The sequence below is a fragment of the Mauremys mutica genome, chromosome 12 (genome assembly GCF_020497125.1).
Source record: "Mauremys mutica isolate MM-2020 ecotype Southern chromosome 12, ASM2049712v1, whole genome shotgun sequence".
NCBI classification, from domain to species: Eukaryota; Metazoa; Chordata; order Testudines; family Geoemydidae; genus Mauremys; species Mauremys mutica.
Genome location: NC_059083.1, coordinates 26,291,727 through 26,305,602, shown reverse-complemented (window position 1 = coordinate 26,305,602; position 13,876 = coordinate 26,291,727). Strand labels below are relative to the sequence as shown.

The window sequence follows — 13,876 nt, the reverse complement described above, 5'->3', positions numbered from 1 at the left end:
AATATTTTTGTATGAGTATTGGGATTTCAGACATTGCAGTATTCATTTATCCCATCTACTGACTACCCACATGAATTAGTGCTTTCTAGTGTGAGTAAGGGATCCACAAACTGTCCCTTCTGCTTTATTAACATATGGAATTGACACCTTTATGTATTTTCCCCTTAGGTCTAGGCTCTGCTCCTCTCATCTCTGTGGAGGGTCACCAGGATGGAGGGATTCGGGTGGTTTGTCTATCAGCTGGTTGGTACCCAGAGCCTGAAGTGCTGTGGAAAGATCTGAGTGGGCGAGATTTACCATCACTCTCTGAAACAACATCCCGAGGCGATAATGACCTGTTTGAAACAGAAAGTGCGATTGTTGTGAAAAAACATTCAAACCAAAACTTGTCCTGTTGCATCAGGAACACCGTCCTCAATCAAGAAAAGGAATCAGCAGTGTATATAGCAGGTCAGTTACCATCCAAATCACACACTGAACTCACCACCACTAGAAACTAAACAAAACATGGGAAGAAAAGAACTGAAACATCTGTGTTGGATATCTCATAATCCATGCATAAACACAGAAGATAGTGTTTTTACAGGGTTACATTTTAAGGAATTTAATCCCCTTAATTGTGAGTGTTCAGACTATCAATATTTTGAATTTCATGTAAATTGAATCTTAAGTTTGACTTTCCTGATATTCTAGTGTGCGTGCGTGTGTGCACACGCATGCACGCACACACACACCTTCCAACCTTTTTGAGAGGGAACTTTCACTCAATCCACTGATGCAGTAGGTTCCTGTAACCTTAAATTCACCTTAATGATTTTTTTTGAATGTGGTAAATTTTGTACTCAGGCTTGATTGTGAGCTGTAGAGCCCTGTAAACCCAGGGCCGGCTCCAGGCACCAGCATACCAAGCACGTGCTTGGGGCAGCACCTTGGGAGGGGGCGGCGATCGGAGTTTGTTTTTGTTGTTTTTGGTTTGGCCAGGCAGCGCTGGGGGGCGCGGGGACTTGGGCAGCGCAACGCGGTGCGGGGTGGGCGGGGACTTGGGCTGTGTAGGGACTTGGACCGGGAGGCGCTGCACTCTTTTTTTTTTTTTTTTTTTGCTTGGGGCGGCAAAAATGTTAGAGCAGGTGTGATGACAGAAACAGCTTCCGCTCCTGATTCCCTACTTCGGCTGCCCTGAGCATGTGCACCCAAATTGAGCACGCCCAGTAACCTCTGCTGTCGCCACTGCCCTCTCTCTGCCCTCACTTCTACTTACGATTTGCTGCCTGCTCTTTGTGGGGGTTTAAAAGGCTCGAGGGGGCAAATCGCAGCGGGGGGGCTGCCAGGGTCTGAGCAGGGGGCAGAAATTTACTGGCTGGTGGGGTCAAGCTGCTGTAGGTAGCGGCAGGAGAGGGGCTAAGGGGGAAAATCGGGGGTCGGGGGTGGGAGCCGTGGTTAAGCCCGGGGGTGGGGAGACGCTGCCAGACCCTGTGCGGGGACAAAACCCCCGTTTAGGGACGGCGTGGGGGGGAACAGTGGCCCCTCGGGATGAGCCACCTGCTGCGCTCGCAGATCTGGGGGTGTCGGGGTTGGGGGGGGCACAGGCTGTTTTCGTTCTGCTCCCGGGACGCCGCGTGTCAGCCCAAGAGCAGGGGCGGGTTCCTGGGGCTGGGCCTTAAAGGCACCGGCAGCCCAATTCCTAGACTGTCAAAGCTTAGACACCGCAGCTCCTCTCTAGCCTATACAAGTGCTGCGGGGCTGTTACTGCTCCAGCCAGGAGACTGAATGTGGGGAAGTATTGTACAGACGCCCCCTCCCTCCCTCAAACTCTGCCTCTCAGATTTTGACTATGTAAAAGAGTCTTCTATCAGTTTCTATGTCTCTATGAAATCACTGCAGCTCCTTTCTCTTATACAACGTGCTGATTTGGTAACTCCCTCCCAGAGCCCACATGTCTGTACCCCCTCCTGTACCCCAATCCCCTGCCCCAGGTCAGAGCCTGTACCCGTCACTCAAACTCTACATAGCCTGCAACCCTACTGCACCGCCAACTCCATCCCAGAGCCTGCACCCCAAACAGGGCCGGATTAACCTTTTGTGGGCCCCCATTGTGGAAATGTGGACATGGGGCAGGGGGGCAGAGTCCTCAGAGCGAGGGGCTGCCCAGGGCAATGGGAGATGGGTCATGGTACGGCAGGGACAGCCCCACTCCACCCAGCCCAGTACAAGGGCACTGTTTACAAACCGGGAGCTGCCAGACACACACTGTCCAGCCCAGCCCTGCACTGCCATCGTGCTTCTTCCCCTTGGGGGTGGGCCCATGCTGCACCATGCTACCCCCTGCTCAGCACCCCTCTGGCTCCCTAAGCGCAGTGCCACACCACCGCTCTGGCTCCCTACGCGCAGTGCCACACCACCCAGAGACCCCCACAAACCCCCTGCCCAGCACCCCTCCGACTCCCTATGCCCAGTGCCACACCACCCAGAGACCCCCACAAATCCCCTGCCCTGAACCCCTCTGACTCCCTTCACCCAGTGCTGCACCATCCAGAGACCCCCACAAACCCCCCTGCCCAGTGCACTCCCAGATCACTCCCCCACCCACTCAGAGCCCCTGCCCGGCACCCCTCCGACTCTAGGCCCAGTGCCACACCACCCAGAGGGTACGTCTACACTACGGGACTATTCCGAATTTGCATAAACCGGTTGTGTAAAACAGATTTTATAAAATCGAGTGCGCGCGGCCACACTAAACACATTAAATCGGTGGTGTGCGTCCATGGTCCGAGGCTAGCGTCGATTTCTGGAGCGTTGCACTGTGGGTAGCTATCCCGTAGCTATCCCATAGTTCCCGCAGCCTCCCCCGCCCCTTGGCATTTCCGGGTTGAGATCCCAGTGCCTGATGGGGCAAAAGTCATTGTCGCGGGTGGTTCTGGGTACAGCCTCACCCCTCCCTCCCTGAGCAGCAGACAACCGTTTTGCGCCTTTTTTTGCTTGGTGAACTGTGCAGATGCCATAGCACAGCAAGCATGGACCCTGCTCAGCTCCATACCGCAATCGTGAATGTTTTAAACACCTCGCGCACTCTCGTGCAGTCTATGGTGAACCAGGACCTTGAATCCGAGGCGAGGAGGAGGCGGATACGGCAGCGCGGCGATGACAGTGATGAGGACGTAGACACAGAATTCTCTCAAACCGCGGGCCCCTGCGCTTTGGAGATCCTGATGGTAATGGGGCAGATTCTATCCATTGAACGCCGATTTTGGGCCCGGGAAACAAGCACTGACTGGTGGGACCGCATTGTGTTGCAGGTGTGGGACGATTCCCAGTGGCTGCGAAACTTTCGCATGCGTAAGGGCACTTTCATGGAACTTTGTGACTTGCTTGCCCCTGCCCTGAAACGCCATAATACCAAGATGAGAGCAGCCCTCACAGTAGAGAAGCAGCGAGTGGCGATAGCCCTGTGGAAGCTTGCAACGCCAGACAGCTACCGGTCAGTCGGGAATCAATTTGGAGTTGGAAAATCAACTGTGGGGGCTGCTGTGATGCAAGTAGCCAAAGCAATCACTAAGCTGCTGCTACGAAAGGTTGTGACTCTGGGAAACGTGCAGGCCATAGTGGATGGCTTTGCTGCAATGGGATTCCCTAACTGTGGGGGGGCGATAGATGGAACCCATATCCCTATCTTGGCACCGCAGCGCCAGGGCACCCAGTATGTAAACCGGAAGGGGTACTTTTCAATGGTGCTGCAAGCACTGGTAGATCACAAGGGACGTTTCACAAACATCCACGTGGGATGGCCAGGGAGGGTTCATGACGCTCGCGTCTTCAGAAGCACTACTCTGTTTAAACGGCTGCAGCAAGGGAATTACTTCCCAGACCAGAAAATAACAGTTGGGGATGTTGAAATGCCTGTCGTTATCCTGGGGGACCCAGCCTACCCCTTGATGCCATGGCTCATGAAGCCATACACAGGCAGCCTGGACAGTGGTCAGGATCTGTTCAATTACAGGCTGAGCAAGTGCAGAATGGTGGTGGAATGTGCATTTGGCCGTTTAAAGGCGCGCTGGCGGACATTACTGACTCGCTCAGACCTCAGCCAAACCAATGTCCCCTATGTTATTACTGCTTGCTGTATTCTCCACAATCTCTGTGAGAGTAAGGGGGAGACTTTTATGGCGGGGTGGGAGGCTGAGGCAAATCACCTGGCTGCTGATTATGCGCAGCCAGACACCAGGGAGATTAGAAGAGCACACCAGGAAGCGGTGCGCATCAGAGAAGCTTTGAAAACGAGCTTCATCAATGGCCAGGGTACAGTGTGACTGCTGTGTTTGTTGATGAACACCCAACCCCCTTGATTGACTCAGTCCCTGTAAGCAACTCCCCCTCCCCCTTCGAGTACAGCTTACTTATGCAAATAAAGCCACTCTCATTTAAAAAGCATGAATTCTTTATTGATTCATTATAAAAAGAGGGAGAGAAGTAAGGGTGTGGTTTGGGAGGAGGATAGGAGGGATGGAGAAGGCCATTAAAAAAAAATTCACAGTAACGACATCCTTCTGGTTGGGCTGTCCACGGGGGTGGAGTGGGCGGGTGCACGGAGCCTCCCCCCACGCGTTCTTACACGTCTGGGTGAGGAGGATGTGGAACATGGTGAGGGTTGAGGGTGGTTATACAGGGGCTGCAGCGGCACTCTGTGATCCTGCTGCCGTTCCTGAAGCTCCACAAGACGCCGGAGCATGTCAGTTTGATCACGCAGCAGCCCCAGAGTTGCATCCCGCCACCACTGATCTTCCTGCCGCCACCGCTGATTTTCCTGCCGGTCTTCCTGCCGCCACCTCTTATCTCGGTTGTCCCTCCTGTCCTCACGTTCACTGGCCTCTTTCCTGTAATTTGAAACCACGTCCTTCCACTCATTCAGATGAGCTCTTTCATTGCGTGTAACTTCCATAATATCCGAGAACATCTCATCTCGCGTCTTCTTTTTCCTCCGCCTTATCTGTGCTAGCCTTTGGGATGGAGGAGGGATGGTTGAAAAATTGGCAGCTGCATGAGGGAGATAAATATTTAGAAAGATACATTTTACAGAACAATGGTTATACTCTTTCCCAGTGAACAGCACTATTCACCTAGCACATGTGATTTCCCTACAAGGTCGCATTTTTCATCTTCATAGTGAGTGCTTGCAGCTCTGGAGTTACAGATCTCACAGACACAGGTCCAGGCATCAGAATTCAGCTTGCATGCGGCCATGGTAAGCCACTGTCTTTCGGCTTCTGTAGTGATTTACCCCTCCCCCACAACGCATGGCTAATACCACGCTAGCTCCCTGCTAATCAACAACCTTCCCACCCCCCCCACCGCCCACCCACTGTGTGTCTGGTAGCTTGGGGAAGATCGCCGGTGACCAAACACAGAAAAGATCATCGGCATTTCACTCCTCCCCTCCCCCCGCTTCGCTACGTGCAGGAAAGTTTTTTTTTTAAGCTGCTGCAGTCCACGAACCCAGTAGAAAAATGGCCACCCCCCTTACTTAAATTCCTGATTTTTAACCAGGTTATCCTGAACGATATCACTTTGCTGAGGATAACAGAACAAGATAAAGAGCGGATGCTTCTTGAATGCCAGCAGTCACCGGGACCATACGCTGCTATGCTTTGCCACGCAATGATACCTGATTACTTGCTACATGCATGGCGTGGTAAAGTGTCCTACCATGGTGGGCGGAACAAGGCTGCCTTGCCCAGAAACCTTCTGCAAAGGCTTCTGGAGTACCTACAGGAGCGCTTCATCGAGATGTCCCTGGAGGATTTCCTCTCAATCCCCGGACATATTAACAAACTTTTCTAAGTAACTATACTGTCTGCGAATGCATCCCAAGTCCTCAGGGCAAATCAATCATTAAAAAAGGCTTGCTTAAAAAACAATGTTTGCTATTTGCAAAGGTACACTCACCAGAGCTCCCTTCCATGGCGTCATTGTCTGGGATAGTGGCTTGTGAGGGCTGGGAGGACGGTAATTCCATCAGGGTGATAAAAAGCTCCTGGCTGCTGGGGCTCACGGAGTGCTGTGTGCTCTCTGCTAGGTCTTCCTCCTCTTCTTCATCTTCATCTTCCCCGTCTGCATAATCCTCAGCCATGGCAGAGATTACAACCCCCACCTCGGAATCCACGATCAGGGGTGGGGTACTTGTGGCGCAGCCTCCTAAAATTGCATGCAGCTCAGCATAGAAGCGGCATGTTTTTCGACCTGCCCCGGACCTTCCGTTTGCTTCTTTGGTTTTCTGGTAGGCTTGTCTGAGCTCCTTAACTTTCACTCTGCACTGCACTGAGTCCCTGCTGTGGCCTTTATCCGTCATAGCCTTAGAAATTCTTTCAAATACTTTTTCATTTCGTCTTTTGGAACGCAGTTCTGTTAGCACTGTTATCTGTTATCTCCCCAGATATCGATCAGATCCAGTACCTCCCATGCAGTCCATGCTGGGGCTCTTTTACAATTCTCAGGAGACTGCATTGTTAACTGCAGATGAGCTGTGCGTGGTCACCTGTGCTGATGAGATCTCCACGCTGGGGAAGCAGGAAATGAATTTCAAAAGTTCGCAGGGCTTTTCCTGTCTACCTGGCCAGTGCATCCGAGTTGAGAATGCTGTCCAGAGCGGTCAGTGGTGCACTGTGGGATACCGCCCGGAGGCCAATACCGTCGATCAGCGGCCCACACTAACCCTAATCCGATATGGTAATACCGATACTAGCGTTACTACCTCTCGTTAGGGAGGAGTACAGAAACCGGTTTAAAGAGCCATTAAAATCGATATAAGGTGCCTCCTAGTGTGGACGGTTGTGGCGTTAAATCGGTTTTACGCTCCTAAAACCGATTTAAACGCCTAGTGTAGACCAGGTCAGAGACTCCCACAAACCCCCATGCCCAGTGCCTTCCCAGACCACTCCCCTACCCACTCAGAACACCCCCCCCCACAGATTCTCTCACTGCCAGTGCCCCCCTAGCTGAAGACCCCACAGCCCTCCCACAACTGCACAGTGCTCTGCACCTCCCCACCCAGAGCCCCCCCATAGATCCTCTACAGCAGTGGTATAGCCAGGTTCTAACATCAGGGGAGCAAACACATAAAAAGAGGCACCACCCAACATATCAAATTACTAATTACATACTTTTAAATTTGTTATACATATTTATTTTGTACTTAAAATAAAAACACAAGAATGATCCAGCCACAGAAGGATTTGCACAGCCGGCATTTTGCAGGAGAATTTTAGATTATACTTACATATACTTTTGATTCTAGAAAGTAAACGACAGAATACAGTAGCTTATAATTGTCACAGGTTTAAAAAAAACTGGCCATTTTTTCCAGTTACTAATTTCATTTTAAAATCAATCAATGAAATGCACTTTATTTATAATAGATCATAATACAAAAGTCACCAAAAAGGCATAACAAATACAAGTTTTATGAGAATTGGTGAGCAAAGATCTCATAGCTCTTCAGGGTTGGACAAAGCAGTAATTTCGCTTAAAGTAGCTTTATTCATTTAAGACACACACACGCACACCTCTCTCTCTTCCTGCTTTCCTATCAGCAGTTCTGTTACTACAGGAATGAAGTCTAGACATCCTTTAAAAAGGACAGTTACCTGTTCCGTAACTGGTGTTCTTTGAGATGTGTTGCTCCGGTCTATTCCACAGTAGGCTTGCCACGTGCACTGGTGCCGGAAATTTTTGGAGCACTGCTGCGACCCCTGGAGTGGCGCCTCTATAGCACTATAAGGGGAGCTGCGCACTCCCCCCATCCTCAGTTCCTTCTTGCCAGACAACTCTGACAGAGGGGAAGGAGGCTAGGATGTGGACTAGACAAGAGCAACACATCTCGAAGAACGCCAGTTACGGAACAGGTAACTGTCCTTTCTTCTTCGAGTGACTGCTCCTGTGTATTCCACAGTAGGTGACTCCAAGCTATATCTGATGTAGGTGGGTAGGAGTTTAAGGGTTATCAGGATGGAGTACCACCCTACCAAACCCGGCGTCATCCTGTGCTTGGGAGACGATCGCATAGTGCGAGGAAAAAAAGTGTGGACAGATGACCACGTAGCAGCCCTACATATGTCCTGGATAGGGATGTGGGTGACATAGGCGGCCGACGAGGCTTGCGCTCTCGTAGAATGCACCTTCACTATAGGCAGTGGGGTAACCCCTGCCAAGTCGTAACATGTGCGTATGCACAAGGTGATCCAGCAGGAAATGTGCTGGATGGAAACTGGTTGCCCCCTAATCCGCTTGGCCAACGCAACGAATAGTTGCAAGGACTTCCTGAACAGCCTGGTTCGGTACAGGTAGAAGGCCAGCACTCTACGTACGTCTAGCTTGTGTAGGCGGCCTTCCTCGTTGGAGGAATGGGGCTTAGGACAGAGTACCGGTAGGAAAATGTCCCGATCCATATGGAAGGCCGAGACCACCTTTGGGAGAAAAGCGGGGTGTGGGCGAAGCTGGACCTTATCTTTGTGGAAAATCATACACGGGGGTTCCAAGGTCAAGTCTCTAAGCTCCGAGACCTGACGGGCTGAGGTGATAGCCACCAAGAATGCCACTTTCCAGGATAGGTGGGACCAGCAACACGTGACCAAGGGTTTCAAAGGGAGGACCCGCGAGGCGGGATAACACTAGGTTCAGATCCCATTGTGGGACCGGGACCCTGGCGTATGGGAATGCACAATCTAGGCCCTTTAAAAGCAGAAGGTCATCTGGTGGGAGAACACTGATTGACCTTGCACCGGAGGGTGGAAGGCCGAAATGGCCACTAAATGAACCCTAACGGAGGCAGGAGCTAGCCCTTGGGTTCTAAGGGACAGGAGGTAATCGAGAATAAGCTATAGGGATGCAGATGATGGGAAGGTACCCCACTCCCCTGCCCACCTGGAGAACCTAGACCATTTAGCAAGGAACGTCCGCCGTGTGGATGGCTTTCTGCTCTCCAGCAGGATTCGTCGTACATCCTTTCCGAACATCTTCCCTCCTCCTGGTTTAACCATGGTGCAGCCACGCTGTCAGGTGGAGCGTTGCCAGGTTGGGATGGAGAAGGCATCCCCTGTCCTGGGAGAGGAGGTCCGGACAAAGTGGCAGCCTTCGCGGGGGGGGCCGCCTAAATGCTGCAGAAGGGTCCCATACCAATGTTGATGGGCCCAATCCGGGGCTATGAGGATAACCCTCGACCTGTCTGTCCTTATTTTCTGCAGAACATCGCCTATCCGGGGGAAGGGTGGAAAGGCATAGAGCAGTTGTCCTGACCACCGGAGGGGGAATGCGTCTGAGATCACCTCCCTTTCTGCCCCTGCCCTGGAGCAGAACTGGGGGCAGCACCTGTTCTGGGCGGTAGCGAAGAGGTCGACCTGGGGAGCTCCCCACTCTTCGAAGAGCAGATGGGCGACCTCCCAGTGGAGTGACCGCTCGTACTGGTGGGAAAACACCCTGCTGAGGTGATCGGCTTGCACGTTGCGTGCGCCGGGTAGGTGGAAGGCCCGTAGGGAGATATCGTGGGCTATACAAAACTCCCAGAGGTCCAGGGCTTCGTGGCACAGGGCCAAGGAGCGCATGTCCCGCTGCCTGTTGATGTAATACATTGCGGCCGTGTTGTCCGTGAGGACTCTGACCACCTTCCCACGAAGGTGCAAACTGAACGCTATGCACCCCAGGCTTACTGCCCTGAGCTCCCTTATGTATATGTGCAGAGACAATTTCAAGGTCTACCACCTGCCTTGGGTTTGAATGTCCCCTATATGGGCTCCCCAGCCCAGGTCCGAGGCATCCAACACCGTGTCTAGTGAGGGAGGAGTGTCCTGGAAGGGGATCCCATTTAGCATATTGCTCGGGAGGGACCACCATTGCAGCGCGGCCACCACGTGGGGTGGCATCGTGACTACCTTGTCCAGGCTGTCCCTGGGACTGGGAATACTGGGAGGCCAACCAGAGTTGGAGGGGCCTCATTCTGAGTCTGGCATGTCGCACCACGGACGTGCATGCTGCCATATGACCCAGGAGTTGATAGGCACGCCCTTGCTGTCGTCACGGGGAAGATCGTGACTAAGGCTACGAGACTTTTGAGTGTCTCGAATCTGTCCCGGAGAAGAGAGGCTGTGGCCTATACAGAGTCTAGCAGAGCCTCTATGAAGTGTATGCACTGGGCCGGTATCAACGTGGACTTGGCCTCATTCACCACAAGGCCCAGACCCGCACACGTGGACAGCAGGAATTGCATCTGGGCCTGCACCTGGGACTGAGAGCTGCCCTTGAGGAGCCAATCGACCAGATAAGGGAAAATTTGCAGCCTGTTCCTCCGGAGGTGGGCTGCCACCACTGCCATGCATTTAGTAAAAACCCTGGGGGCTGTGGAAAGGCCGAAGGGGAGGACTGCAAACTGGTAATGGTCCCACCCTACCAGGAAGCGGAGGAAGCACTTGTGACCCTCAAAAATATGGATGTGGAAATACGCATCCTGGAGGTCCAGGGATGCAAACCAATCCCCTGGGTCTAAGGGGGGGGGGTGATGGAGGTCAGGGATACCATGCGGAACTTGTAGCAGACCATAAACCTGTTGAGGTTCCACAGGTCGAGGATGGGCCAGAGCCCGCCTTTTACCTTTGGGATCAGGAAGTATTGGGACTAAAATCCCTTGCCCTGAAATTCCGCTGGTACCCTCTCCACCGCACCCAGGTTGAGAAGGTGTGCCACCTCTTGGTTTAGGAGGGTGGCATGTTCTTTGAGTGCTTGCTTATATCGATTCCAATTAGGTGTGCGCACGCCGCGTGCATGATCATCGGAATATTTTTACCCTAGCAGCACTCGGTGGGTCGGCTGGGTCACCCCCTGGAGTGGCGCCGCTATGGCACCGGATATATACCCCTGCCAACCCAACGGCACCTCAGTTCCTTCTTACCGCCCGAGACAATCGTTGGAACAGCGGAGTGTGGCTTAGCTGATCTCCACTTCCCTGGCTTACTCGTAGTTCTTTATTGATAGTTGTGTATATAGTTCAAGTTTTTACAGTTGTAGTTAGTTTTAGTCGTTTGTATATATAGTTAGTGTATATAGTTGCGGGGGGATTGGGGATTAGCCCCTTCCCTCCACCCCGGTACTGGGGCCCATGCTCGGGTCACCAGGATTCAAACCGTGCTCGATGTGCCAAAAGACGATGACAATGGGGGATCCCCATGACTCCTGCCTTAAGTGCCTCAGGAAATCCCACCTTCCCGACAAGTGCCGCATTTGTAAGGCATTCAAGCCGAGGACGAAGAAGGAGCGGGACTTTCGTCTCAGGTAGCTCCTGATGGAGGCAGCTCTTAGTCCAGCACTCTCGGCAATGAGCGCTGAACAATCCACATCCGTAAGAAGCGCTCCTTTGGCTCCAGATCGCTCCAGTACCGCGAAGGTGCCCCGGCACCGACCAATGTTGGCTCGGCACCACTTCCTGTCCCCGCCGCCCAGGAAGCAACATAAGGCTCCTGCTTCTTCAGCACCTTCCGCACCGCTAGACGGAGCATCCTACCTAAACTGGATCGCCCAGCACTAAGACCCGCCGCGGCACCATCGATTCCGGTCGTGCAAGGGCCGTCGAATCCGGTGCCCGAAAGCTCCTCGGCTCACGCTGTGGTCGAGCTCGCTATTCCATCGACCCCGTAGACCTTTTCCACAGCGAGGGAATTGATCACAATGACGGAGACCGCGCTGCCTCAGCCCCCAGCACCACCAGTGTGGGTCATTCATTCCATTGGCAACCCTGCCCTGCTGAGGCCGCCCTCCATGGGAACCACTGAGACGCGCCAATCAAGATCTTGGTCCCACTGGCGTTCTTGGTCCCGTCGCCGATCCCGGTCCCGATGCTGCTCGCAGTCCCGGCACCACTCTCCATCGCGATACTGGTCACTACTCACGTGGGCCCACTACTTCAGCCTCCCATTCGCCTGCCCGGTACACCTCGGTACCACTCAAGCTCCCGGGCCCACCGCTCATCTCGCAGCCATTCTAGGAGGAAGGGGGATCAAGATTCCTGGTCGAACCTCCCTGACACAGATATGGATCGTTAGGTCACGGTCTCGTTCGCGGTTACCTATTTACAGCTTCCGGTTATACGCTCCCCGGCTTTGCCAAACAAAAGAAAGACCAACCCGAGATGTGGCTCCTTCTCAAGGTCTTCTCAGCACCCCCTTGGCCGTCGAGGACACACCTCGGTGTAATATCACTGCTAAAAAGTAGCGCTTCCTATGCACAGGACAGTGACTCAGACGTGCCCAGCCATGTGTTCCCGGAGAAGCCAAGGACACGAGCAAGGCCCCCATCAGTGGTCTTTCTGAGACCACCTTGGGCATACCACAAATGCCCAATGTGCTCCCCCAGATGCTCCACGGTCTGCCACATCAGAACACAAGGTGCCAGAGCGTGAGTGTCCATAAGCCGCCCCCACCAATGGGTACGGATGAGGCTTTGGTTCCACCGGCAGGACAACCCTGGCCCCACCTGAGCTTGACGCCGCCCCTCATGATACTGGAGCCCCCACAAGACCCTCTTGTCCCTGGCCTCTCCTCTTCCTCCTCTACCAGATGAGATGGTGGTGGGGGCGTCCTCCTATGGCCCTCCTCTCATATTGATCTGAGGGACGCTTCAAGACCATTCCGTGACGGGGGTGGCTCAGATATATTGATATACTGATGGATGAGGTCCCTGAAATTGAGGATACAGTGGTGGACATCTTATCAGCAGACACCCCTACAAGAGTGGCCCTGCCATTTCTATTCGCCTATACAAGCGAATGCTGGATACCCTTCTGGCAATCCCCAAAACTCTATCCCCCCTCTCAGCCAGGGGAGTAGAGCGGAGAGTACATGGTGCCCTCTAAAGGGTACGAATTTCTGTACGTGCACCCTCATCCGTGCTCCCGTGAGTAGTGCAACCAGTCAACAAGAGGGAACGCCATGGCCAGCAAGCTCTTGCTCCCATAGTTCCAAAGAGGCTAGGCGCATGGGCTTGTTGGGCCGCACAATTATATTCTGATGGATGGGACTCCAAGGCCTCCAACGTACTGTAGGGTGGCAAAACCAGCAAGCTATACGCGAGTCGTTTACTATTACATTACCGTGGGAGTTCTTTATGGGAAAATTTCATGGTACTGGTTCCCCAAGACGCCGCCAGGAGTTTTACTGCCCTATTGGAAGAGGGAAAGAAGGTAGCGTGAACCTCCCTTCATGCTTCATTGGGACGTAAGCAGACTATGCTGCCTGGGACTCTGGCTTCAGGTGTGCGCAGGATGAGCTGAATTTCCTTGCTTCTGGTGTCAGGCCTTCCACCTGAAGTACTAGAAATACTATACATGACTTGCCCTTTGAAGGCCAGGGGCCTTATTTTGGAAAAAGACTGACCCTAGGGCTGCAAAGCCTAAAGGTACTGCAAAAATAAATCATGTGCTCACTGGGGGAATGCACACCCCAGTGATCAGCACAGGTCCTTCCACCATCAAGCTCGCTACACTTACCCCCCCACCTAGCCCACGACAGGACTTCGGCAGAAGACGTGGCCGGGGAATCGCCAGAAGGCAGTTCGGGCCCCAAAGGAGTCAAAATCAGGGCCCCCACTAAAACCACCGGTCGGGGCCAAAACAGAACTTTTGAAGGGACGCATGAGGAAGGCGCGCCAGATGTTTCCCTGGATCCTTTCCCACTCTTCTACAACCGCCTCTCTCATTTCCTCCCAGCGTGGGTTCTGCGCCACGGTGGAAGTGGGATACCACCTTTCAGTTTGATTTCGCCTCCACCTTCCCACCCAACCCACCTGTCCCTCTTCAGGGACCCCTCTCACAAGCAATTCCTTTTACAAGAGGTACAGACCCCTCCTA

The 13,876-nt window shown here is 53.1% G+C and overlaps 1 protein-coding gene across 1 annotated transcript in view; it reads left to right on the top strand.

The window, feature by feature from the left end:
- LOC123344859 (butyrophilin subfamily 1 member A1-like) overlaps positions 1-13,876 on the top strand; it is a 51,170-nt gene that overhangs the window by 17,798 nt on the left and 19,496 nt on the right. The window contains exon 4 of the mRNA XM_044981355.1: positions 169-450. Coding sequence (XP_044837290.1) covers positions 169-450 — 282 coding nt within the window. The remainder of the gene's footprint in view (positions 1-168; positions 451-13,876) is intronic.